Source organism: Ovis aries, chromosome 17 (genome assembly GCF_016772045.2).
Source record: "Ovis aries strain OAR_USU_Benz2616 breed Rambouillet chromosome 17, ARS-UI_Ramb_v3.0, whole genome shotgun sequence".
Lineage (NCBI taxonomy): Eukaryota > Metazoa > Chordata > Mammalia > Artiodactyla > Bovidae > Ovis > Ovis aries.
The window spans coordinates 10,129,014-10,156,063 of record NC_056070.1 but is presented as its reverse complement, the minus strand read 5'-3'; the positions used below and the strand labels follow the sequence as shown (position 1 = coordinate 10,156,063).

The window sequence follows — 27,050 nt, the reverse complement described above, 5'->3', positions numbered from 1 at the left end:
GTGGCGGGGTGGGGGGGACACTGGACTGTTTGTGCTGGTGGTGGACATTCAATGCATTCGTACTCTACCCGGCCTGACTCAGCCAGGGGCAGTTATTTTAATGAAGGGTGTCAAGAGCAGAGAGCTTGGTTCAAGTTCAGTAAGCTGGTCACACTCTTTCTCCTTTATTGTCTTACTTCTGGGGGCTGGTAGGGGGTAAGGGCTGTTAGGAGTTGAATTGTGTACCCCCTTCCAAAATTCATATGCTGGAGTCCTAACGCCGGTACCTGAATGTGACCTCATTGGGCAACAGGATCGTGGCAGATGTCATCAACTCAGGTGAGGCTGGTGGGGCTGAACTGGTGTCCTTAGAGAAGGGGGCAATTTGGACAGAGACAAGCGTAAGGGAAGACAGTGTCAAGACACACAGGGAGACAGTGGCCACGTACAAGCCAGGAGGAGAGGCCGAATCCTCCCTTAGAGGGACCTAACCCTGATGACCTCGCGATCTCAGACTTCCAGGCTCCCAGATGGGGAGATGAGACATCCCTGTTTTAAGCCCCCCCGTTTGTGGTACCTTGTGACATTTCTAGGAAACAAACATGGTGGGTAAAAGTACATGTTTTGAGTTAAAAAAATATACATATATACCTATTTTGAAATTCTATTTTCCCTATTTTGTACCTTGCTGATCTTGAATGTATTCCCTTGACCTCTTATGCGTCAGTTTGCAGCCATGAAATGGAGAGAGTGGTACCAGCCTCCTTGGAGGATCTGACAAACGATGATGTGAAGCGTCTGGAGGGCACCCAGCAAGAAGCGGGGTTTAGTAAATGCAGAAGATGGGAGAAGGCAACCACAGAGGTACCTGGGGGCTGGTCTCTGCCCCCTTCTCCTCTCACAGCCACACCCTGCTTCCCTCGAGCCTGCACGCTCCAAGGCCATGCCTTGCTCTCTCCCTCTGCCCTACACTGTCCCGCCTTCCCCTGCCTTCCCAAGGGCACTCCATGCCTTTATTTTTAAAGTAATTCATTTGGTTTAGTTGAGGCTGTTATTAGTTGTGGTGTGCAGGCTTAGTTGCTCCAAAGTATGTGGGATATTAGTTCCCCAACCAGGAACTGAACCCATGTTCCCTGCATTGGAAGGCTGATTTTCAACCGCTGGACTACCAGTGAAGTCCCCCCATTCCGTTTCCCACTGGACCCCTTATCACCTGCTCACTGGTTGTCCCCTCAAGACTCACCAGCCTGGGTGGCTCTTTCCCCAGCCAGATGTTCTACGTGACTCTGAATCTTCCAGAGCCACCCGACTTTCTTCCCTCCCTCCTGTGGGAGGAAGTTATTCCAGGAGCGTGTCCTCAAACAGCTTTCTGGCTTGAGCTCTGAGAACGTCTTCTCCGATGCTTGTCAGCACTCTTTATCCTTGACTGGCCTGGGTGGTAATTTATTGCTACCCTGTCTGGGTAAGCTGGCACATTCTCCTGATGCTTTCATGTCTGGCTAAAAGTGTCTCAATCTGCTGAGTAGAATACCTTGGAGAATTCTTTCCTATCAGAAGATCAACTTGATTGGAAAGAAGAGTTTTAATTTTTGCCCACCAAGAGACTTGCACTTTGGACTTAGGCAATAAGTGCATGGGATTCATTGAGGCTGCTCAATACCTTGCGTTATAGTTTCTGGATTTTTCCTTCCTTCGATGGGTTAACAGCTGCAGGTGGAGCAGCTCGGAGTGTGGGCAGAACATGATCTGACTCAGTTCAAGCAAGTTTTCACCACAACCCTCTCTGGATCAGGCTGGACCAGGGCATGAAGATCCAAAGAAATGGGTTTTTCTGGCCATGGAAAACTTGAAAATCACTGTCTTGGCAACATAAATTCTATGAAAAATACCTAAGTTGTGCATGGTGCATTGGTTGAATTATCCCAAATTCCATCCCTCACTGGATGCATGCCCTTTATGGGCAACCCTCCCGTGTGAACTATGGGAGTGACTGCGTAATTTGCTTTGGCCAACGAAACAGGCAAACTTGATGCGATTAGAAGCTTGAAAAGTGCTAAACGTTTCCCCTGCCCTAGAGCCTTGCTTATACCGTGAAAATATGCCCAGATGGCCTGCTACAGGAGAGGCTGCATGGAGCAAAACTAGCTCAGACCACTTGGCTACACGACCAGTCCAACCAAGCCCAGCCTGGCCCAGACCAGCAGCACTTCCCCCGCTAGCTAACTTAGGAGAATAATGCATGATGGCTGCTTTAAAGCACTCAGTGTTTGGGTGGTTTGCAGCAAACTGCGACTGTGCTCCTTCATTCACTTTGCTTTGGATTCAGGTTTGGTCTGAGAGTCCCTTGGCCAGCAAGAGATCAAACCAGTCATTCCTAAAGGGAATCAGTCCTGAATGTCCATTGGAAAAGATCCTGATGCTCGGAAAGATTGAGGGCAAGAGGAAAAGCAGGTGACAGAGGATGGGTGTTGAATGGCATCACCAACTCAATGGACATGAGTTTGAGCAAACTTCGGAAAGTAGTGATGGACAGGGAAACCTGGAGTGCTACAGTCCATGGTGTTGCAATGAGTTGGACACGACTTAGCAACTAACAACAGGTTTGGTCTGTGTTGAATGTTAAAATCCTATTTTACTCTTCTCTTATCCAACATTATTTTCGGAAGCCGCTGCTTTATATCCAAGAAAATTGCTACAACAGCAATTGGATGATTTGAAATTAAGGTGCTGGAGATACTTGTAATCAAGTCATTTTAGTCTGTGGACATTTGCAGTTTATCAAAAAGCATGTGGAGCTGTCCTGAAGAAGGAAATGGCACCCCACTCCAGTGTTCTTGCCTGGCAAATCCCGTGGATGGAGAAGCCTGGCAGGCTGCAGTCCATAGGGTTGCAAAGAGTCCAGACACAACTGAGAGACTCACACACATGTGAAACTGACTTTAAAATAAGGGAATGTTGTTTTCTATTTGTTTGAGGGACACTTATAACAAACCCTTAACTATATATGCATCACTATGCATAATTTTTACTGCTTTGGCGTACAGTAGGGCTGGCTGGCTCGCTCAGCGGCAGAAACTTAGTTGTTAGCTAATGATTCCTAAATGTGCAGGTGAATCCTTTGGGTCTGAGAGCACTTTAAGACCTTCCTAGAAATACAGGAAGGTTCCTGGCTCATTGACCCAGGAACAAGCCTGCTCTATGAAGAAAGAGCACTCACTTTAACCAAAGGTGCACATCCAAGGGGCCCCATGTCTAGTCATGCAGACTCACAGACCATGATGGCTTTTGTTTAAAGTTAGAGGCTCTCAGTGAGAAACCCTGTTCCCTCATAGGTCAGACTGCATACATTCTAAGATGTAAAATTATCTTCGTTTTCAATAAATTTTTACAAACAAATCTGTGCACAAAGCTCAAAAGTTTTTTTCCTGTGCTATGTCTCATGGCTAATGTTGTGTTTCAGAAATAGATCAGTTGTATTAAAGCAAAGTTGTGTTTAACCGTCAGTCTTCTAGTTTGACTGATCCGTCACTTAAATGACACATTCAAAATGACACATGAATTTCTCCTGTGGGAAATACGTGTTTTCTAATTTTCAGATGAGCTGATAATTCTTAACTGCTCTTTTGTAGTCTGTATTGCTCAATGAGGTCCAGAGGAGCAGCCTGTAAGGAATGTGAGGAGCATTATGACTGATGGCTGATGGAGTTTCTTGACAGCCCAAGAGGACCTGGGGTGAGAATAAGACTCCACTGTGTGGAGGAGGACCTGGGAATGAGACGGGGCATCTGGTGTACTCAGGTGAGTCTGTAAACAAGCTTCCATGTGGTTGTGAAGATAAATGAGGCCATGTATGTATCGAATTTAGTGGCTACATCAGCAGTAATTATTGTTATAAAATTGTCATGGGGTATATTTCCGTGAACCAAATATTAGCACTAAGAAACAAAACATTTCACCAGTCCCCCAAAAGAGTAATTAATATGTGGATAACACAGGGCTTCCTAACATGGGTAGGGCGTGGGCATAGTGATTCCATCTTGGATGTAGGCAGAGGGGCATATGATCCATATTTAAAAGGCCACAAAATCCATGTATTCCTATAGACGTTCAAATGAACTGTTTCCAAAACAACAGGTGATTAAAGTAAAGGATTTATTGTAATCTGCTTACAGTCCTTTGCAAAGACAGACATATGTTTTTGCATAAAGATATAAATTGCTTCATTTTAAACTAATTTAGTGTGGTTTTTTAAATTATATGAAGTTTTGGTGAATTACGAATTGTACCAAACCAAGATTTTAAAGAGCAATATGGTACAAAAATAAGAGCAGACAGACAATTTGGACTGGGACAGGCATTCAACAGTGGATTTAGAATATGGCTTTGCTGTTTACTCAAGCAAAGTTACCCGGAGACACACAAAGAGTCAGTAACTTTGTTAATACAAAAAGCTGATGCAGACTGTCTCCATCCCAAACCCGGTTACATCGAAATTCTGATTTCATGAAAAGTTAGTCTGAGCTAAAAGCTGCTCTTATGAAGCCATTTCTTTCCCAGAAACCCCCAGTCTGCATGCGGTGTATTTATCGCCTTCCAAGTGTGGCTTTCATATTGCTGTGCATGTAAGTTGACTGTATTGAGAGATCTGCCTATAAATTAAATTCCTGAAATTGCAAATTATGTAAGAAAAAACTCCTCTGTCTGAGTGCAGCTTTCACAGGTTTCCCCTTGCATAAGGCAGGTGTCTTCTGAGAGACAGGGTAATGTTGCCTGCATGGTGAACCCTGGAGAAAAGGGTTGATCCCAGCGCTGCCATCTCCCGGCCTTGGGGTTCCCCAGCTCTAGCTTTTAGGTTTTGGAAAAGAATACGATTTCACTGAGTACCTGTTGATTATCATCACTTTTCCAAGATTAATTTGGCCTCTATTCAAAGCAGTTTATTTAGTGCAATCATATTAAGTTTCCCCAAAGATATATATATATATGTTTGTGATTTGGGGCAAGAGAAAAAGCCATAAATTGCCTCAGTGCCAAACAGATTAGTGAATTAAAAATTTTAGTGTCACTGTCTTGCTTTTATGATCTGTAGTGTTTTTTTTTTCCAAAACTGTTTACATATAAAATTTTATTTTTAAAACCTACCTTTTAAAAATCTAAAAACCCTCTAATTATCGTGCGGTCTCCACGCTGTTCTGACTGAACTGTGCCCAGGGGCATCTTCCGTGGGCTTCCTGCCATGACCTACGTGTTCCTGTGACCAGTTCCAGGAGTGCAACACCCCCTTCTGTGACCGGAAGTGAACATTTCACCTTTTGCAGACAGAGAGAGTGCATGGAATTTTTCCCCGCCCCCCTGAAAGCAGAAAATTCAATTTCTAAAATGGGATGAGGATGAGCACTCTGAGCCACAGCCTTTCCAGTCTCTCTCCTAAAGTGGATTCTGCTTCTTGAGGGGAAAGAGGCAGCTTTCCTAGAGCCACAGCACTCCTGGGACATCCTCTCACAGGGGTGTCGTCGAAGGACGCCTTCAAGGAGCTGCAGACAGCACGCTGCTCTGTCCCCACTGGAAGGAGGATGGAGCCGAAGCTGGAAAATGCACTCTAGTCCCACGAACACCCCAAGCGGGAGACCAAGGACGAAACGAAAGTACAGAAGAAGTAGAAAGGCTTGGAGACAACCAAGAGGTTTAAGTGTGGTTATTTACAACAGAGACTGTAAAATGGTAAATTAGATATGAAGCTAAAAAAGGCACAGCTTTCCCTTTCTTAAATACACTGTAAACGGTTCATGATGCATGCAGAACATTTCACTTTACAAAAAAAAAATTTTTTTTTTACCTTGTTGGTTTAGACAAAGATAGTACTTAAATAGTCTCCAGCAAAATAGAATTCTTTCAAAAATACTTTCCCATTCATCCTATTAACCATTAAAGTTTTTTTTTTTTTGTATGTGTCTCATTTACAAAAGTTCCTTATACCTTATTTTAGGTCCTTCACAATTTATACATACAATAATGTACAGCACAGCAAAAGACTGCAAAAATTATCTGTAAAGCCAACACAATAGATACTAGAAATTGAAACCAAGGCATTTTTCTGAACATCTTATCCATTCTAATTAAATAATAAGTGGAGAGGGTGTGGATACCAGTGATGCAGAAAGACGTGGGTGAAGACGCACCCCGAGGGAGCTGCCAGTCCACTCCACGTGCTCCGTTATTACACAACAGGAATCTGTATATGTTTTTTCTTTTTTCGTTTTTTTAAATAACAAAAGAATATTAATGCCCCATATTGACTATACGTTTTTATGTGCAAACCAAGGGTGAGCTTGAAAAAGTTCGTTAGTTCTTGAACCCTTTTAACACAAGCGAACGATCCCAGAAACGACATGGCATAGTTAAAACTTCCATCTGTTAAAATATCAAAATCAGAAAGTTATTGACTAGATATGGCTTTTCATCCAGAGGAACAGGAACATGTTTCTAAGCGCTGGGGGTTGGAGAAGGAAGAACCTTCCAGACTGTGCAGGTCTCGCCAAAGCCACGTCACCCTGCCTGCCCGCCTCCCAACCCTTGACATGATTTTCACCTTGAAAAACTGCTGAACAAGTGGGAATAAACCATCATGTGTGTCAAAAATAGGATTTTTCTTGGGTCCTTCGTGGGTGTGGAACAACACGGGGAAACTTAAGGCAAAGTTCTTCTTGTGAGACGTCTGCCGTCACTTCCTGTGAAAGTAAAGGGTCTTGGCATTCCCGGACTCCACCTTTGGCAGCTGGTCACTGATGATCTCCACCAGCATGGCTGGGAACTCCACTTTCAGGGCCTGGGACTCCCGGAAGGTATAGAAGCAAAATTCCAACAAGTCGCTCACCAGCTGCAACAGACAGACAGAGGGCCGTGACGTCAAACCCTGATTCCCACTCTTGCCTGCAGCCGGGGCAACGTTCACAAACCTGTGTCTACGAAGCCGCCCGGCTCATGTGGCTAAGTCATCCATCTTGGGGAAGGAAGGAGGATGTACCTGCTGCGTGGAATATGTGCAAAACAGATTCCAGTGGAGCTGTGTCAGGGTTGACTCTTAAACATTATCAGTGGCTCAGGGCCAGTAACAGAGTCCAGAGTGGCTGCAAACATCACTGCCTCTCACTTGTAAGTGTGGAGTTGGGTGGGGCAGGTATTGGTATATGTGTGTAGCTCTGGACCCTGGCACTAAGCCTTCCCCAGCCTGTAAGACCTGGCCGGGCCCTGCCAGTGGAGTTGTGGCTGCTGGGAGGGCCAGACTCCTTCCTTCAGGACCCCAGTCCTGAGCTGAGCGCTGAGAGATCTTGTCTTAAGGTGGAATTGACATGTAACTTGGTGGGAGTTTAAGGTGTACAAGGGGCAGATTTGACACACTTATAATATTGCAACATGGACACCTCTATTAAGGCACATCGTTACCATTTTTTTATGGTGAGAACTTTAAGGTCTCACTCAGCAGCTTTCCAGTGTATAATACAGCATTATTACCATAGCCACCTTGCTGTATACTAGACCCCAGAACCTGTTGCTCCTATAACTGGAAATGTGTACTCTGACCGTTACCTCATTTCCCCCACCTTCTGGTAACCACCATTCTACTGTCGCTATTCGTTAGCTTTTTAGGTTCCACGTGTGAGTGAGGTTGTACAGTAGGAGTTTTCTAATTTATCTCACCGAGCATAAGCCGCCCTGGGCTTTCCTGGTGGCTCGGATTAGGTAAAGAATCCACCTGCAATGCCGGAGACCTGGGTTTGATCCCTGGGTCGGGAAGATCCCCTGGAGGAGAGCATGGCAACCCACTCCGGTATTCTTGCCTGGAGAATCCCCATGGAGAGGGGAGTCTGTGGGCTACAGTCCATGGAGTTGCAAAGAGTCAGACGCGACTGAGCGACTAAGCACAGCACAGTCTTCCCTAGATGCATCCATGTTGCTGCAAACAGTGGCGTCTCCTTGTTTCTCACGGCTGGACAATATTCCTGTGTGTGTATAATATATATTGATGTATTATATATTATAATATTATCTCTATCCATTCATCCATTCTCAGTCACTCTGAGAACACGAAAGCATCAAGGGAAACTGTCTTGCCGCCTGTCCAGCCATCTTCCCTCCTCTGTGACCCAAGGACTTTGCTGTCCTCCTGGATCTGAACTACTCCCAATTCTGTCAGGTGAAAAAAAAGACAAACCCACAAATGCAGTATAGCATTACTGGTTGCTTACTAGGAATATAATTTCAAATGAGAAAGTGCATATTCTAATTTTTCTTGAGTTAATTCCATACCCTATTATGGGGAAGATGACCTTTGGTCATTTCCCACTGTATTAAAATAGGCAACATTAACATAACGTCTACAATAACGGCCATCTTAATAAAGTGATTTTCACTTTATTAAGTGAAAATCTGTAACTTTCCCTCAAGATTTTTTTAAAAAAAGGCAATCTGCAGGCTTACACTGAGTCAGGTAGTAAATAATTGTGGTAAAGGACTTCAAAACAAACCAGGAATCTCAGAAAACCCAGTATCTGACGCTTCTGTTTGTGCCGGAATATGCCCTCAGTCTGCAGACTGGTATCTCCCTAGGCAGGTTCCAAGGACTGAACTCTCTGTACCCACAGAAAGTTGAGGCCTCATAGGCTGTGAGACAGCGTGAGGCACTCTCTGCTCTGGCTTATTCAGGCACACATGTGCTTGCTTAGTGAACGGTAGGCTTCAGCTTCCCCATCTGTCAAATGGGGGCAAGACGAGTATCCTGCGGCTATTGGGACATCCCTGCTGGTTCAATGGTTAAGACCCCCCCATGCTTCCAATGCAGGGGGCATGGATTTGATCCCTGGTCAGGGCACTAAGAGCCCACATGCCGTGTGGCACAGCCAAAAAAAAAAAGAGTATCTGCTGCATGCGGTTGCAGGAGTGACTGAATCTGAACTGGCATGGAGTAAGCACTGCACGGGTACCAATTCACGATCATCCTTTCCCTCTTCCCAAACTCCGGAGGTGGTCCTAAGATGGCGGAGGAATAGGACGGGGAGACCACTTTCTCCCCACAAATTCATCAAAAGAACATTTAAGCGCTGAGTAAATTCCACAAAACAACTTCTGAATGCCAGCAGAGGACATCAGGCACCCAGAAAAGCATCTCATTGTCTTTGAAAAGAGGTAGGAAAAAATATAAAAGACAAAAAAAGGGACAAAAGAGGTAGGGATGGAGCTCTGTCCCAGGAAGGGAGTCTTAAAAGAAGTTTCCAAACACCAGGAAGCACTCTCCCTGCCGAGTCTGTGGCGAGCCTTGGAAGCACAGAGGGCAACATAACAGGGAGGAAAAATAAATAAATAACTAAACCCCGAAGATTAGGAGCCCAACGGTAACTCCCCCAGCAGAGAAGCAGTGCAGACGCCTGCATCCACCACTAGCAAGTGCGGGCTGGGGCTGCACTGCTTAGAGTAAGGATCGGGCCGGAATGCCCCGCGGGTAACCACAGGAACTAACTTGGGCTAGCAAACCCTGTTCCCAGACTCCTCCCACCATCTTTTCTCTGCAAACTAGGACACAGTTTGCAAGACCTGCTCTGGAGCATCTTTGTGTAACTTGGTTCTCAGGCCCCCCCTTCTATAAAATGTGAGATGTGGGAACTTTACGTTTTGGCCTTTCCTGGATAGAGACTCTTGAACGAGATCTGCAATGGCAAATTGCTTGATTGTTTCAGGTGGTGGGCCAGTGGCTGCGAGAACTAAAAGCCACGCTGGGTCTTGCTCACCAGACTTGGTGCCACGGAGAAGTCTCACCGTGGGTGGCAAGGCGTGCCTGTCGGTGGTGCCGGCCGAGGGCACTTGGGGCCTAGTTTATGTTCACCCTGGTCTCCGCCCCTGCTGCTCCCGAGCAGGACAGCAGAGCTCTGCCATAGCCGAAATGTCTTTGGGGATGGGACGGGCTCACATCCACAGAGAAAGGCTCCCCGTGGCTCAGAGCGTCTGGGGAGGGCTGAGGTCTTACCCACCTCTCATCCATCCATCCCAGCGAGGGCATCTACCCCAGACCAGGTGCTGGGACCCTCAGTGGACATGACAGAGTCCTGTTCTACTGCGAGGAGACATCAGCGCAGGAGGTCAGGTGTGGACGGCGGCCAGAGTGAAAAGGGGACCTTGGTATGTGGCCCAAGGACGGTGTAGTGGGGTCTCTCAGTGGACTCAGAGCAGCAGGAAGATTGTGGGCGGCACCTGCTGGCCGACAGACTACACCCCTGACGCGTCAGCAGAGGGCCAGGGCCCCTTAGGGGTTTATGTTTGCAAATAGGCAACAGCACTGGTGACTTCTGTATGCAATGAGAGACGAGGAAGCAAAGGCAGCCAGTCCATGAACCTGAAGCAGCATGCAGGGGAGTGCCTCTGTGAGTCTGTAAATGGGGACAGGCCCCCTGTCTTTACCAGCCACGTGAGCATCACCTAGGAGATGCAGAGCAACTGGACCAGATGGAGAGACTGCAGGCCTGGGGCTCGGCGGGCGTTCCTGACAGGTTGGTTGGGGACAAGTGTCCCAGGTGCTACTTGTGACCCTGCATATTATAATGAGGGGCTGGCATTTCCTGCCCACCTCTGGACCATGGGCAAGGAAAGCATCTCGCTTCCAGGCATGAGCTATACCCAGGGCTTCTGTTCAAAAGAGATGGCAGCTGCTGAGGGAGTGGGGCTCACGTGGGGTAGCCTCTGACCCTGAAAACACCTGGAGGGGGGCCCCCATTAGCACTAACCACTCTTAGGAAAGGGTTCACTGCTTGCTCTTGGGGTGGCCAAGATGTCCAGAAGCCCCTAGGAGCTACCAGAAGGTGCTAGCTGCCTCACAAGCCTGCCTGACTCACTGCCCTCAAAGGGCTACAACGCTCTGAAGACCCCAACCCAGCAGAACCTGGGCTGGTGGCTGCAGTTGGTGGGGTCAGGGAACATCTAAGAATAAAAGCCAGGATCCCCTGGTCCAGGCTGTAGGACCTGCCTGCCAGGCACCTGCTGACCCACAGTGCCCTCCCACAGCCAGAGCACCAGGTGTCCCTGGCCCTTCAAAGATGCTGAGGCGCCTGCTGCTGCAGTAGGTACAAGGGACCATCCCTCCTGGAGAAAAACAAGGCACAGGAAGAGCGAGGCTGCAGATGCTCAGAGCAGGAGGTGGGGACTAGATCCTGAGAGCTAGGGATTCACGTTTTGTTGCATCGGCAGGAGTGCTGACCCAGCAGAACGTACACCAGTTCCTGGACAAACTGCTGTGTTCTGGCAACACATCTACTGGTCATGCTGCACACAAGCACGAGTCTCCTGGGTGTCAGCCCCCACGTGCAGCGCGGGGCTTCTCTGTCCGAGCCCAGAGGAGCCAGAAAACTCAGGGACAACGAGGTATGTGTGATGCACGTCCCTCACGAGGCACCATCCTGCCCTCTGCCCCAGGCACAGACAGTTGGTGGGGGCGGGCAGGCCACAGCCAACAACCTGGAAGGTCAGTAAGTACAAGGCTAGAAGGGGTCATGAAGCCCAGTTATAATCAGCAATGAGAGTCCACACAAACTCTGCCAGCCAGAAAGGAATGGCACGGTATATTTAAAGCACTGAAAGGGAAAAATCTACAACCAAGATTATTGTACCCAGCAAGGATCTCATTCAAAATTGATGGAGAAATAAAAAGGGACGTATATAGTCAAGAAATACAAGAGAAGAAAAAGATCTACAAAATCAACCCCAAACAATTAAGAAAATGGCAATAGGAACACACATATCAATAATTACTTCAAATGTAAAGAGATTAAATGCTCCAACCAGAAGACACAAACCAGCTGAACAGATACAAAAACAAGACCCATATATGTGCTGTCTATAAGAAACCCCCTTAGAACCTAAAGACACATATAGACTGAAAGTGAGAGGATAGAAAAATATATTCCATGCAAATAGGAAGCAAAAGAAAGCTGGAGTAGCAATCAATCCTCATATCAGACAAAATAGACCTTAAAGAAAATTACAAGAGATACGGACACTACACAATGATCAAGGGATCAATCCAAGAGGAAGACATAAGTATTGTAAATATCTATGCACCCAAAATAGGAGCACCTCAATACATAAGACAAGCACCAGCAGACATAAAAGGAGAAACTTACAGTAACACATTAATAGTAGGAGACTTTAACCCCTCACTCACACCAATGGACAGATCATCAGAACAGAAAATTAATAAGGAAACACAAGTCTTAAGTGATACATTAGATGAGATGGAACTCATTGTTATCTTCAGGACATTCCATCCAAATGTAGAAAAATACACCATCTTCTCAAGTGCACATGGAACATTCTCCAGGATAGACCACATCTTGGGTCACAAGTCAAGCCTCAGGAAATTTAAGAAAATTCAAATCATATCAAGCATCTTCTCTGACCACAATGCTATGAGATTAGATATCAACTACAAGAAAAAAAGCTTGTAAATACACAAACACATGGAGATTAAATAATGTTTCTAAATAACTAACAGGTTACTGAAGAAATCAAAAGGGTAATCAAAAAATTTCTAGAAACAAATGACAATGAAAACACAACTCAAAACCTATGGGATACAGCAAAAGCAGTTTTAAGAGGGAAGTTTATAGCAATATAACCCTACCTCAAGAAACATTGAACAGACAACCGAACTTTATACCTAGAACAACTGGGAAAAACAAGAATAAAAATCCCCTAAAATTAATAGAAGGAAAGAAATCATAAAGATCAGAGCAGAAATAAATGAAAAAGAAATGGAAGAAACAATAGTAAAGATTAATAAAACTAAAAGCTGGTTCTTTCAGAAGATAAAATTGACAAACCTTTAGCCAGACTCATCAAGAAGAAAAGAATCAAATCAACAAAATTAGAAATGAAAAAGGGGAGGCTACAACAGACTATGTAGAAATACAAAGGATATTAAGAGGCTATTATGAACAACTCAATTACAAGCATGGAAGCTGAAGCTGTGATCAATAATCTCCCAAAAAACAAAAGCCCAGGACCAGATGGCTTCACAGGAGAATTCTATCAAACATTTGCCTATCCTTCTAAAACACTTTCAAAAAACTGCAGAGGAAGGAACATTTCCAAAACTCATTCTACAAGGCCACCATCACCCTGATACTAAAACCAGACAAAGCCAACACAAAAAAAGAAAACTATAGGCTAATATCACTGATGAACATAGATGCAAAAATCCTCAACAAAACTTTAGTAAACAGAATTCAGCAACACATCAAAAAGCTCATACACCATGATCAAGCTGGGTTTATTCCAGGGATGCAAGGATTCTTCAATATATGCAAATCAATCAATATTATACACAGTATTAACAAATTGAAAGATAAAAACCACATGATAACCTCAATACATGCAGAAGAAGCCTTTGACAAAATTAAGCACCCATTTATGATTAAAACTCTTCAAAAAATGGGCATAGAAGGAACCTACCTCAACACAGTAAAGGCCATATATGATAAGCCCACAGCAAACATTATTCTCAATGGTGAAACAGTGAAAGCATTCCCCCTAAGATCAGGAAGAAGACAAGGGTGTCCACCTTCACCACTACTAGTCAACATAGTTCTGGAGTCCTCGCTACAGCAATCAGAGAAGAAAAATAAACAAAAGGAATCCAGATCAAAAAAAAGAAGAAATAAAGCTCTCACTGTTTGCAGATGACATGATACTGTACGTAGAAAACCCTGAAGATAGTATGACTAGAGCTAATCAGTGAATTTAGCAAAGTTGCAGGATACAAAATCAATACACAGAAATCACTTGCATTTCTATATACTAACAACAAAAAATCAGAAAGAGAAATTAAGGAATCGATCCCATTCACCACTGCAACAAAAAGAATTAAATATCTAGGAATAAACTTACCTAAGGAGACAGACAAACTACACAGAAAAGTATAAGACACTAATAAAAGAAATTAAAGACAACAAACAGATGGGGAGCTATTCCTTGTTCCTGAGTAGGAAGAATCAATATTGTGAAAATGACTATACTACTGAATGCAATCTATAGATCAAATGTGATCCTTATCAAATTACCAATGGCATTTTTCACAGAACTAGAACAAAAAATTTCACAATTCATATGGGAACATAAAAGACCCTGAATAGCCAAAGCAGTCTTGAGAAAGAAGAATGGAGCTGGAGGAATCAACCTTCCTGACTCCAGATTATACTACAAAGCTATAGTCATCAAGACAGTATGGTACTGGCACAAAGACAGAAATATAGACCAATGGAACAAGATAGAAAGCTCAGAAATAAACCCATGCACCTATGGGGTGGGTACCTTATTTTTGACAAAGGAGGCAAGAATATACAATGTGGCAAAGACAGCCTCTTCAATAAACGGTGCTGGGAAACTGGACAGCTACATGTAAAAGAATGAAATTAAAACACTTCCCAATACCAAACACAAAGATATACTCAAAATGGATTAAAGACCTAAATGTAAGACCAGAAAGTAAAACCCTTAGAGGAAAACACAGACATAGAAAAACTCGATGACGTAAGTCAAACCAAGATCCCTCTATAACCCACCTCCTAGAGTAATGGAAATAAAAACAAAAGTAAACAAGTGGGACCTGATTAAACTTAAAAGTTTTTGCACAGCAAAGGAAACTATAAGCACAGTGAAAAGACAAACCTCAGAATGGGAAAAAATAATAGCAAATGAAACAACTGATAAAGGATTAATTTTCAAAATATACAAGCAGCTTATGCAACTCAATACCCCCAAAAAAACCCCAGCTCAAACAAAAGTGGAACAAGATCTAAGCAGACATTTCTCCAAAGACGACATGACACACACATGAAAAGATGCTCACCATCGCTCATTATTCGAGAAATCCAAACTACAATGAGATATCACCTCACACTGGTCAGAATGGCCCTCATCAAAAATCTATAAACAATAAATGCTGGAGAGGTTGTGGAGAAAAAGGAACGCTCTTGCACTGTTGGTGGGAATGTAAATTGATACAGCCATTATGGAAGACAGTATGGAGATTCCCTAAGAAACTAGGAATAAAACCACCATATGACTTGGCAATCCCATTCCAAGGCATATACCCTGAGGAAACCAAAACTGAAACAGAACACGCACTGTTCACTGCAGCATTATTTACAGTAGCTAGAACATGGAAGCACCTAGATGCCCATCGACAGATGAATGGATAAAGAAGCTGTGGTACATATACACAGTGGAATATTACTCTGCCATAAAAGGGAACACATTTGAGTCAGTTCTAATGAGGTGGATGAACCAAGAACCTATTATATGGAGTGAAGTGAGTCAGAAAGAGAAAGATGTCGTATTCTAACGCATATATACAGAATCTAGAAAAATGGTACTGAAGAATGTATTTACAGGGCAGCAATGGAGAAACAGAGAGAATAAACTTACGGACATGAGGACAGGGGAGGAGAGGGTGAGATGTACGGAAAGAGTAACATGGAAACTTATATCACAATATGGAAAATAGACAGCCAGGGGGAATTTCCTGAGCTGTATGGCTTAGGAAACTCAAACAGGGGCTCGGTATCAATCTAGAGGGGTGGGATGGGGCGGGAGATGGGAGGGAGGTTCCAAAGGGAGGGGACATATGTATACCTATGGCTGACTCACACTGATGTTTGACAGAAAACAACAAAATTCTGTAAAGCAATTATCCTTCAATTAATAAATAAATAAATTTATTTTTTAAAAAGGGTCCATATTATTAGGAATCAAAGAAAGCCCTCTGTGTTGACTTTTCATTCTGTAAAAAATACATCTGGCTGGGAGCACAGAAGTTTAGCTGCCTGCTCAGCATGACTGACCGAGAGCCCATGTCAGGGCCACAGCTGTCGGGGGAGGGAGGCGCAGAGAAGCCTCGCAAGGTCACAGGGGGACTAGTGGCTCTCTGCTTGCTTGCCTTGGATGCTACCGGGCTTGGTCAGTGCCTCTTCCCCACTGTCTCCAATGAGTCATCATTGCCTGTGGCAGCCTGATAGCTGGGCCCTGCTCCCACCATGAACTGAGGTTATTTGTTGGGCGGCGGTACACAAGGAGGGTCCAGCCCTGCTGTTCTAAGGTTACAACCAGCGAGCAGTGATGTAGCCCCTGAAAGATACAGTTTCTCTGCAGAAGGGTCCCCTGCATTTTCAGCAAATAAATTAGCTGCTGACTCCAGACTTTCACCTAATTAGGATGGAGCTTTTGCTTGAACTGAGCATTGGGTGGGTCGGGGTGGGGTGGGTGGTTAAGCTTTATTTGCAAAGATCAGAATTCTAGCCATATACACTGATAGGGGGCAAAAGATACACAGCTTTAGCTCTCAATATTGCAGCAGTAATAGAAACAGTCAGCAACCGTTTACCCTCGCTGTTCCAGCAAGAGCCTGTGAGTGCTGGACAATGATGCAAGGAGTCTGGCCCTTGTTCAAAACCCCCCAACCTCCACCCAGCATGGGCTAGTGTGGGAGATGCCAGGGTGTGCACAGGTGGGGCCTCTGCAGCTAGGCAGGACTGCTTCTCTCTGGCCGGTGATGTCTTAGCAAAATGAGATGGTAACAAAGCCCCCTCCTACCCTGATTTAGTAGCATTTGCTTCTACATCCAGAAAATATAACCTTTAACAACAAGATTAGACTCTTTACTCGTGGGTTCCCATGGAAATCCCAGGCCCTGCTGTGAGGCTACCCTACTGAGTGTTCCTGGCAGGGTCTCCTAGAGGCTGAGTGTAGGAGAGTCCTAAAGGGCCTCCTAGATGCAACTGAGAGAAGAAGTATCAGAAAGAGAGCATCACAGAGTATATCCGCATCATGCATCCTCCTTTTTGTCTCCCCTTTGCAGCAAAGAATTAGTCATCCGTTTGTGAACAAAAGCTCCTTTGTGGAACTCTGGGACCCTTGGGAGAAGGCCTGCCCACCTGTGCGTCTGGTAGCAGGCAGGCGTATTTTGGCAAGGACTACGAAACCAGTGGAGCAGTGGGCCTGCCTGGAGCCCTCCTGCCATGGTTGAGAAAATACCCGGAGATGGCTGACCTGGCCAGATACCCACCGACAAGGAGGAACTGCAGAAAACCAGCCTTCCCAAGGGGAGATGCCAGCATACTGCTGGAGCAATAAACACAAGTGAGTTTGTAAGTACTGGAGATGGAAAGAAGTTTACTAGCGTTCCTCCAACCCCTGGCAACACTGCATGGGGTCAAATTATCAGGTGGCAGTGACCTATCCCTCAGGGGAAAAGGTGAGTGAGTGCCTGGCTACCTTGCTGTTGCAGGTCACAGCTAGAGAAACCTGTTTCTTTACAGTAACACCCAGAGAACTGAGGTGGACCTCCATGACTGGAAGGAGGAGGGAGGAGACTGGGAAAGAGACAGGTAGGAATATCAAAGGACATTAAAGGCACACATTCTTTAAAGTCCACTCATGAGCTTCTGTGAACACCACACCTGGAGATCTCCCTAGAGAGTCCACAAGGACCCCCAAATCCCCAAGTGCTAAACTCACAACTCCCCCGACTCTGTGGCTGGCATCTTGTGCACAGTCCCAAACGTGGTGCGGCAGGAGGAAGCTCCAGTAGACAGGAAGTGTGCTCAGGAAACAGGCCAGGATCTGTGGGCAGGGGAGAACCCGCAAACTTCTATAGCAGCACCACCTTCTGGAAACAAAAGAACGGTCTAGGAGTCAGCCTGTGGTGCTGTAAGAACAAGACAGAAAAGCTGAAGAATTCTGCCACCATAGGAAGCAAAAGGAGTGGAAAGATGTATCCACACAAAGGCAGACAAATTTCAATAAAGAGCACCAAAGAACAGAATATCCCATCTGAAGGCAACCAGCAGTACTTTAAGGCAGTATCTGCCCTTTCAAGTGCAAAAAAATGCAATGTAGAACTGCAAGAACCATGAAAAATCGAGAAAACGTGTCATCCTAAAAGACAGTCATTCCCTAAAAACTGAGATCAAAAGCATGGGCTTTTGCAATCTAGCTAAACTCAAGAATAGCTGTTTTGGACAAACTCAGTGAGCTATAAGAGAACTCAGGCAATTTAACAAGATTATGAAAAAATACAGGTTAAAAGTGAGTAATTTACCAAAGAAACATAAATCATAAAAAAAGAACCAGGCAGAAATTCTGGAGCTGAGGAGCTCATGGAATGAAATAAAAAATGCAACAGAGAGCATCAGCAGTTGAGCAGAATTAAGGAAGAAATAACAAGTGAGTCAGAAGATTTCAAATACCTATGTTAAAGGAAAACAAGGGAAAAGAACGAAAAACACTGAAGAAAGCCTATGGGATTGGGATTCCATCAAAAACCTAACATTAGAGAAATCAGGGTTCCAGAAGGTGCAGAGAGGGATATGGGGCAGAAAATTTATTTAAAGACATAGCTGAGAACTTCCCAAACCTGGAGAGAAAAACGGACGTCCAAGTTCACAAGGTTACTCTAAGACACATTATAATGAACCTGTCAAACACCCAAAATAATGAATTCTAAAAACAGCTGGGGTAGGGGGCGGGAGTAGACTGTAACCTGCAAAGGAACTTCCATTAGGCTCTCAGAAGATTTATCAGTAGAAACCCTACAGGTCAGGAGAGAGTGGAATCACATATTCAAACTGTTGAGAGAAAAGAATTACCAGCCAAGACCTACCCAGCAAAATTATCTCTCAAATATGCAGGAGAAAAAGACTTTCCAAGACAGACAAAAACTGAGAGAGTTCATCACCACGAGACCCACCCTGCAAGAAATGCTGAAAGGAGTCCTTTAAGCTGAAGTGAACAGATGCTAATCAGGGACATGAAAACACATGACTACAGAATACACTGGTAAAAGGTTAATTTACAGTCAAATTTAGAAAATCCCAATTCTGTAAGAGGATGGAATGTCAACCACTTTACTGTACAGGTCAAAGGAAAAGTAAATATTAAAGTAATTATTATAGTGACTACAATGTGCTAAAGACACAATGTAAGAAGAGGTAGATGATGACACAAGAATATACAAGTGGAGTTAGGCTGCTATGAACTTAAAATGAACTGTTTCATCTACGCAATGTCTTATGTAAGCCTCATGGTAACCACAAACCAAAAAACCTACAGCAGATGCCCAAGAGATAAGAGGGAAACAGCACACCAAAATGGAAAATTACTGATTTACACAGACAGGCAGAAACAGTGAAAGAAACAACGGAAATACAAACCGACCAGAAAACAGCGAACAGGAGGGCATTACCAAGTCCTCACATTACCAGTAACAACGCTAAGCGTAAATGGACTGAATTTACCATCACAAGACAGAGCGGCTAGATGCGTAAAAAATTAAGACCCAGCTATATGCCGCCTACATGAGGCTCACTTCAGCTTTAAGGCAGCATTCACACAGGCGCAGAGTGAAAGGATGGAAAGAGATGTTCCATGCAAGCAGCATCCAAATGAAAGCGAGAGTAACTATCCTCATAATAGACAAAATAGACTTTAAGTCAAAAATGGTAACAAGAATCAAAGAATGTCAATATATAATGAGAATGTGGCAAATTCATCAAGAAGACATAACCACTGTGTACGTATATACTTACATATGTGATATCAGAGCACCTAAGTATATTAAGCAAATATTAACATATCTGTTGTACATATACAACAATCCAATAATAGTAAAGGACTTAAACATCCTACTTTTAGCAATGAAGAGATCATCCAAACTGAAAATTGGTAAGAAAACACTGGACTTGAACCATACAATAATCCAAATGGACCTAAGAGAACATTCCCTCCAACACAGGTAGGATGTACATTCATCTCTGGGGGACACGGGACATTCTCCAGGATTGACAATATGATAGTCACAAAACAAGTCTGGGCAAATTTAAGAAGAGCGAAATCATACAAAGAATCATTTCTGACCATAGAGTTATTAAACTAGACATCAGTACAAGGAAAGTCAGAACATCTACAAATCTGTAGAAATTAAACACCACATTCCTAACAACAAATGTGTTAAAGAAGAAATTAAAGGGAAATTAAACTATATCTTGAAGCAAATGAAGATGGAAACAATACACCAAGACCTATGGGATGCCGCAAGAGCAGTTCTGGGAAGACTGTATGGTGATAAATGCATATATTAAGAAGACAGATCTCAAATCAATAGCCTGACTTCACACGTCAAGAAAACAGGGGGAAAAAAAAAAGTTCAGCAGAATGAAAGAAATGACAAAGATCATAATGGAAATAAATGAAATAGAGCTCAGAAAAACAGTAAGAAAAAAAAAAACCTAATGAAACTAAGAGCTAGTTTTTTGAAACAATAAACTGACAAACTTTAGCTAGAGTTGAAAAAAAAAATAAGGCTCAAAACCTGAAAGAGGAGACATTACAACTGATACTACAAAAATACAATGGATTGTAAGAGACTACTGTGAAAAATAATATGCTAATGAATGGGATAACTTGAAGGAGACAAATTCCTAGAAATACACAACCTAAATTAATCAATAATAGGTAAAGAGACTGAAACAGTAATCAAAAATCTCCAAATACAGACAACCCTGGACCAGATGGTTTCACTGGCAAATTCTACCAAACATTTAAAGATTAATGCCAATCCTCCTCAAACTCTTCCTAAAACTGAAGAAGAGGGAATACTTCCAAATTCCTTTTGCCAGGCCAGCATTACTAACATGAAAGCCAAAGATACTACAAGAAAACGAAACTATGGACCAATATCCCTGATGAATATAGATGCAAAAATTCTTAGCAGAATATTAACAAATAGAATTCAACATAATAGTAAAAGGCGTATCACAATGAATTGGGATTTATCTCTGGGATTAAAGACAGTTCAACATAGACAAATCAATAAACGTGGTCCATCCATTCTAAGTCACTTCAGTCAAGTTTGACTCTTTGTGAACCTATGGACTGTAGCCCACCAGGCTGCTCTATCCATGGGATTCTCTAGGCAAGAATATTTGAGTGGGTCCCCATTTCTCTCTCCAGGGGATATTCCAAACCCGGGGATCAAACCCACATCTCTTAAGTCTCCTGCACTGGCAGGTTCTTTGCTGCTAGTGCCACCTGGGAAGCCCCTAAATGTAGTACACTACATTAACAGAATTAAAACTTATATAATCATCTCAATAAATGCAGAAAAAGCATCTCATAAAATACAACATCCCTTTGTTAGGTAGTTAGAATAGGAAAAAGGAGTCCAGAATGGCAGTGACTAAAAGACAAAGAAGGGAAAAGCCCATGAAAACAGAACTAGTAAAACAAACAGCCCTCCTGGCTAGCCCAATTTACATAGCACAGACCCAGGGGGAGGAGAAAAAACATATAAAAAGAGGAGCCAAAATTGAGTTGGGGGCTTCTCTTCCCTTTGAGGTGTTTGGGTAGGCACGCCCTCACACCTTGAGGATGTATTTCCCTTTGCTTTCTAAATAAAACTGAGCTATAACACAGAGCTGTAACACTGGTCTGTCCGAGAAAATTACACGGGGCTGTAACACTGGTCTGTCCGTTGCTTCAAATTTTTGTTGCAACGAGACAGAACCGAGGAAATTACAAATACCCCTGACACCTTCATGAAAAGTCTCTCAGCAAACTGTGTATTAAGGGAGAATACCTGAACAAAATAAAGGCCACATATGACAAACTCAGAGCTATTGTTATACTCAATGGAGAAAGACAAAGTTTTTCTTCTATTATCAGGAGCAAGGCAAGAGTGCCCACTCTCACCCCTCTTAATCAGTATACCACTAGAAATCCTATCCAGAACAATAGTTGCTGATGTTCAGTTGCTAAGTCATGTGTGACTCTTTGTGGCCTCTGGACTGCAGCATTCCAGGCTCCCCTGTCCTTCACTATCTCCTGGATTGCTCAAATTCACGTCCACTGACATCAAAAGCACAAGTAACAAAAGCAAAGTTCAACAAGTACAACTACATCAAGCTGTAAAGCTTCTGCAGAGCAAAAGAAACAATCAAAAAATGAAAAGGCAAACGACAGGACAGGAGACAATATCTTCAAATCACATATAAGATAAGGGATTAATATCTAAAACATATTAAAAATTCATAACTCAATAATAAGCAATTTAATTGAACAATGGGTAGAGGAACGGAATATACTTTGTTTTTCTAAAGAAAACATCCAAATGGCCAAAGGTACAATGAAAAAGATCCTCCACCTCACTAATCAGGGAAATATAAATCAAAACCACAGTGAGATACCAACTCCACTGATACCAGATAATGACACCTGTTAGAATCGCTGTCACCAGGAAGAGAAGAGATATGTGTTAGTGAGGATGTGAAGAAAATGGGACCCAGCACACTGTTGCTGGTGGGAAGGCAAAGCGGTTCAGCCACTATGCAGAACAGTACAGGGTTCCTCAAAACATTAGAACGACCCTATGATCCAGCACCCTCACTCCTGGTTATGCAGCTGAAGGAAAGGAAAACAGGACATGAGAGAGAGATATACCCACTGTTGTGTTTACTGCAGCAATACACACAGTAGTCAAGACACGGAAATAACCTGAGAGTCAAGAGACGAATGGATGAAGAAGATGTGATACACACACACAAATAAGAGAGATTTTTCAGCCACGAGAAAGAAGGAGCTGTGCAGCAACTCTGATGGACCGCAAGGGCGTTATGTTAAGTGAGACATGCCAGACAGAGACAAACACTGGACGATCCCATTTATATGTGGGATCTGAAAAAGCCAAACTCTTAAAAACTGAGATTAGAAGACTGGTTACCAGGGGGAAGAGCGACGTTGGCAAACAGATGTTGTTTAAGGGTACAAACTTGCAACCAGCAGGTAAGTCCTAGAGATCTGATGCACACCATAGTGATTACAGACAAGAATACTAGTTTATAAAGCTGCTACTCAGTTTAAACTCACTATAAAGGTGCTAGTCACTCCACAGTGCCTGACTCTTTGCAAGCCCATGGACTGCATGGATTGATTGGATCTTAACTGTTCCTACCACAAAAAAGAAATGGTAATTATGTGACATGATAGAGAGGTTAGCTAACCCTATGGTGGCAATCATTTCACAATATATAAATGTATAAAAGCAGTATGCTGGACATCGTAAACTTTTATAATATTATATGTCAGTTATATCTCAGTAAAAAAGTACTCGAATCCAATAACACATAAAAAAGATCATACACCATGAGCCAGTAGAATTCTTGCCAGGTTCACAAGAATGTCACCATAAGCACATCGATCAATGTGGTACACCACATCAACCGATGACAAAACCACACGTTCATCTCAAAAGGTGCAGAGAAAGCATTTGAAAATATTCGAGGATGCATTCATGATAAAAACTCTCACCTAGGTGGCTTCAGAAGGAACATATACTCAAGACAATAAAATCTACTTATGACAGATCCACGGCCAATATAATACTCGGTGGCACTGAAGGTAAAAGCCTTCATGCTAAAATCTGGAACAAGTCGAGGATGCCCATTATCATCTCTTCTATTCAACATAATACTGGAAGTCCTAGCCACAGCAATCAGGTAAGAAAAAGTAATAAAACGTATCCAAATTGGAAGCAAAGAGGTAAAACTGTCATATGAAGATGATACGATATTACATATAGAAAACCCTTAGGGGCTTCCCAGATTCCACCAAAAACTAGAGCTGATCAAGAAAATCAGCAACGTAGTAGGATACATGATTAACATACAGAAATTTCTTTACACCAACAATGAAATATCATAAAGGGAATTAAAAATAAAACAATAACTTTTAAAATCACACCACCCGAAATACTCAGAATAAACCTGACCAGGAAGTGAACGACTGATGTGCTGAGACCCATAAAACTGATGCAGGAAGTGGAAGATGATTCAAAGGAACGGAAAGATACGCGGCGCTCCTGGAAAGATACGCGGCGCTCCTGGAAAGATATGTGACGCTCCTGGTTTGGAAGAATTAATATTGTTAAAATGAACATGTTACCCCAAGCAATCTATAGATTTAATGTGATCCCTGACAAATTACCGATGACGTTTTTCACGGAACTAGAATAATCCTAAAATTCATATGGAATCATAAAAGATCTAGAATTGCCAAAGGAATCCTGAAGAAAAGAAACAAAGTAAAGAGACATAACTGTCCCAGACTTCAGACAATACCATAAGGCTACAGTAATCAAAAAAACGTTGTACTGGCACAAAAACAAACATATGAATTGATGGTACAGAATAGAGACTCCAGAAATAAACACACACCTTTGATCAATTAATCTTCAACGAGAAAAATAGACAATGGGGAAAAGACAGGCTATTCACCAAATGGATGTGGAAAAGTTGGACTGTTGGATATAAACCAATGAAGTTAGAACACACCCTCCCACCATACACACACACAAAAAAACTCTAAATGGCTTAAGGGCTTAAACATAAGATCCGACACCATAAAACTCCTAAAAGAGATCATTGGCAAAACGTTTTCTGAAATAAATCATACCGTAGGTCAGTCTCCCAAGGCAACAGAAATAAAAACAAACAAGTGGGATCTAATAAAACGTACAAGATTTGCACAGCAAGTGAGACCATAAACAAAATGGAAAGACAACCTACAGGATGAGAGAAAATATTTGCACATGATGCAACTGACAAAGAGTTTCATTTCCAAAACATACAAACAGCTCACACAACTAAACAACCAAAAACTAACAACCCAATAAAAAAAAATGGGCAGAAGGCTTAAATCAATATTTCCCAAAGAAGAAATACAGACAGCCATTAGGCATAAGAAAGCTGTTCAACATCTCTAATTATCAGAGAAATGCAAATCTAGACTACAGTGAGGGCAGTTAATACCTCCTCACACTGGACACAACGGTGATCACTAAAAAGTCTACAAATAACAAATGCTGGAGAGTGGGTGGAGAAAAGGGAACCCTCCTACACTACCAGCGGGAATATAAGTTGGTGCAGCCACTGTTGAAAACAGTATGGAGGTTCCTCAGAAAATTAAAAACAGAATTACTGTGTGATTCAGCAATCCCACTCCTGGGCATATATTCAGAGAAAACTAGAATTCAAAAAGATAAATATACGCCTATGTTATAGCAGCACTATTCACAATAGCCAAGACATGAAAACAACCTAAATGTTCAACAGAAGAATGGATCAGGAAGTCGTGGTGCATATACACGATGGAATATCAGTCACAAAAAGGACAAAGTGATGTCATCTGCAGCAACCTGGATGCAACTAGAGGTTATCGGAAGAAATTAAATCAGAGAGAAAGACAAATACCATATGATCACTTACGTGTGGAATCTAAACTATGACACGAATGGGCCTATCTGTGAAACAAAAGCAGAGACACAGAGAGCAGACTGATGGTCTCCAAAGGGGTGGGGGTTGGGATGGGGCTGCAAGCTGGGATTAGCAGGTGTAAACTTATGTATGTGCGCGTGTGTGTGTAAACAACAAGGTCCTACTCTGTAGCACAGGGAATTCTATTTGATATTCTAAGATAAACCATAATGGAAAAGAATAAAAAAAATGTGTGTGTATATATATATATATATATATATATATATCTGAATCACTCTGTTGTATAGCAGCAATAAACACTGTAAATCAACTATACTAAAAAAAAAACAAAAAAAACAAACCAGGTATGGTCAGAAAAGTATCTAGAAAGGCTATTTTCACCAAAAGGCATTTCCTGGCCAGTTTATAAGTGAATATACTCAGGATATCAACTAAATTCTTGGCCTACAGGAGGCATTTGGGGAACTTAGCAGGAGGTTCTGGGGTTCTGAGTTACCACTGGCAGGAAAGCTGCCATCTAGAAGAGGGGTATCTGGATTCCCTATTTTAAAAAACTGCCTTCCTCTGCCAAGGGCCAGCCTGCATGGACACAGGCATCTGGGTTCAAGTGTGTCCCAGATGCAGGAGATAAGCCTCTATGCGGCTGCTTGCTCATGTGAGCTCTGCCTGCAAATTCTAGACAAGTGGACCCCCTGTGAGGGTGACTTCAGGCCAAATGGGCACCTCTGGCTCTGCTTCCAGAGGCCCAGCTGCCTGATGAGGGAGAGAGGCAGGGTTGTCCCACGTGGCCTCAGAGGGCTGGCTCCCGAGCCTAGGCTGGTACCGGCTCGAGCAGCTGGGCCACACCAGGTGCCCAGGAATGGGCTGGCTGCGGGGGTCAGAATCAGGTCATGAAAAGCCAAGGGCATTTCTGAGCACTCCCCGCTGCTCCCATCCATTAGTATCTGACTGTTATCTGAGGCTACATCTGAATTCACTTCTCATCACTGTTTTTATAATAAATTCAACACCAGGAATCCAACTTTGGTCAGTGATGAATATTCAATCTTCAAAATATGTTATTTGGATGCTGTGCTATAGCATGATGGGTTCAATTTCCTTCCGATTTTTTTTTTTTTTTTTGGTCCTTAAATTTATTTAATTTCCACCCTGTTTAACTTTCCTTGCATTACTAGCCTCGTTCTAGATCACGGCTCCGCCTTCTTGTGAATAAGGTCTATTGTACGTGTGGAAACCACAAAGAAAAATGACACAATGGAAAAGCAGAAAGTAGAGCTTAAAGATAAAGGGGTAACTAGAACATTGCTGAACAAAGGAAATCTAATGAAAGGGTTGGGTGTGAAGTGCATTGGCATGTCACTGTATATAGAAGTATGAACTTTTGCTACTTGCGTTTTCAGTATTTCCTAGATCCCTCTTGCAAATGCAGGCTCCACGGAGCAGTGTAAAAATCTAAACCAATTCATATTTATAAGTTACTAACTTTAATATCTGGTTACAAGATGAAGCAGTTAAATCCTTATTTCAGTCTCTGAAAGCAAAGGATCACTGAGTAACAAGAGGCAGACACCACTGGCTAAGGACCAAAGGCCTCTTCTAATTCAAATAGGGACTCTCCAGTAGACACCAAGGTGGCTGAATTTATCCCTTTAATTCTATGAGGCCACTGAATGAATGAGGGGTCGGTAATTACGGCCTCCAGGGTAA

General features: G+C 43.0%; 1 protein-coding gene and 1 long non-coding RNA gene across 3 annotated transcripts in view; one reads left to right on the top strand and one right to left on the bottom strand.

The window, feature by feature from the left end:
- Nucleotides 1–4,114: 4,114 nt before the first annotated feature.
- Nucleotides 4,115–27,050, bottom strand: part of NR3C2 (nuclear receptor subfamily 3 group C member 2) — a 434,797-nt gene continuing 411,861 nt past the window's right edge. For both annotated transcript variants that reach the window (XM_060400978.1, XM_004017206.6), the window contains exon 9: nt 4,115–6,856. In XM_060400978.1, coding sequence (XP_060256961.1) covers nt 6,701–6,856 — 156 coding nt within the window. In that variant the 3' untranslated portion in view covers nt 4,115–6,700. The remainder of the gene's footprint in view (nt 6,857–27,050) is intronic.
- LOC121817001 (uncharacterized) lies at nt 6,653–25,683 on the top strand. The gene is made up of 3 exons (XR_009596986.1): nt 6,653–10,517; nt 11,212–11,385; nt 16,877–25,683. It is a non-coding gene; the product is annotated as an uncharacterized LOC121817001 (long non-coding RNA).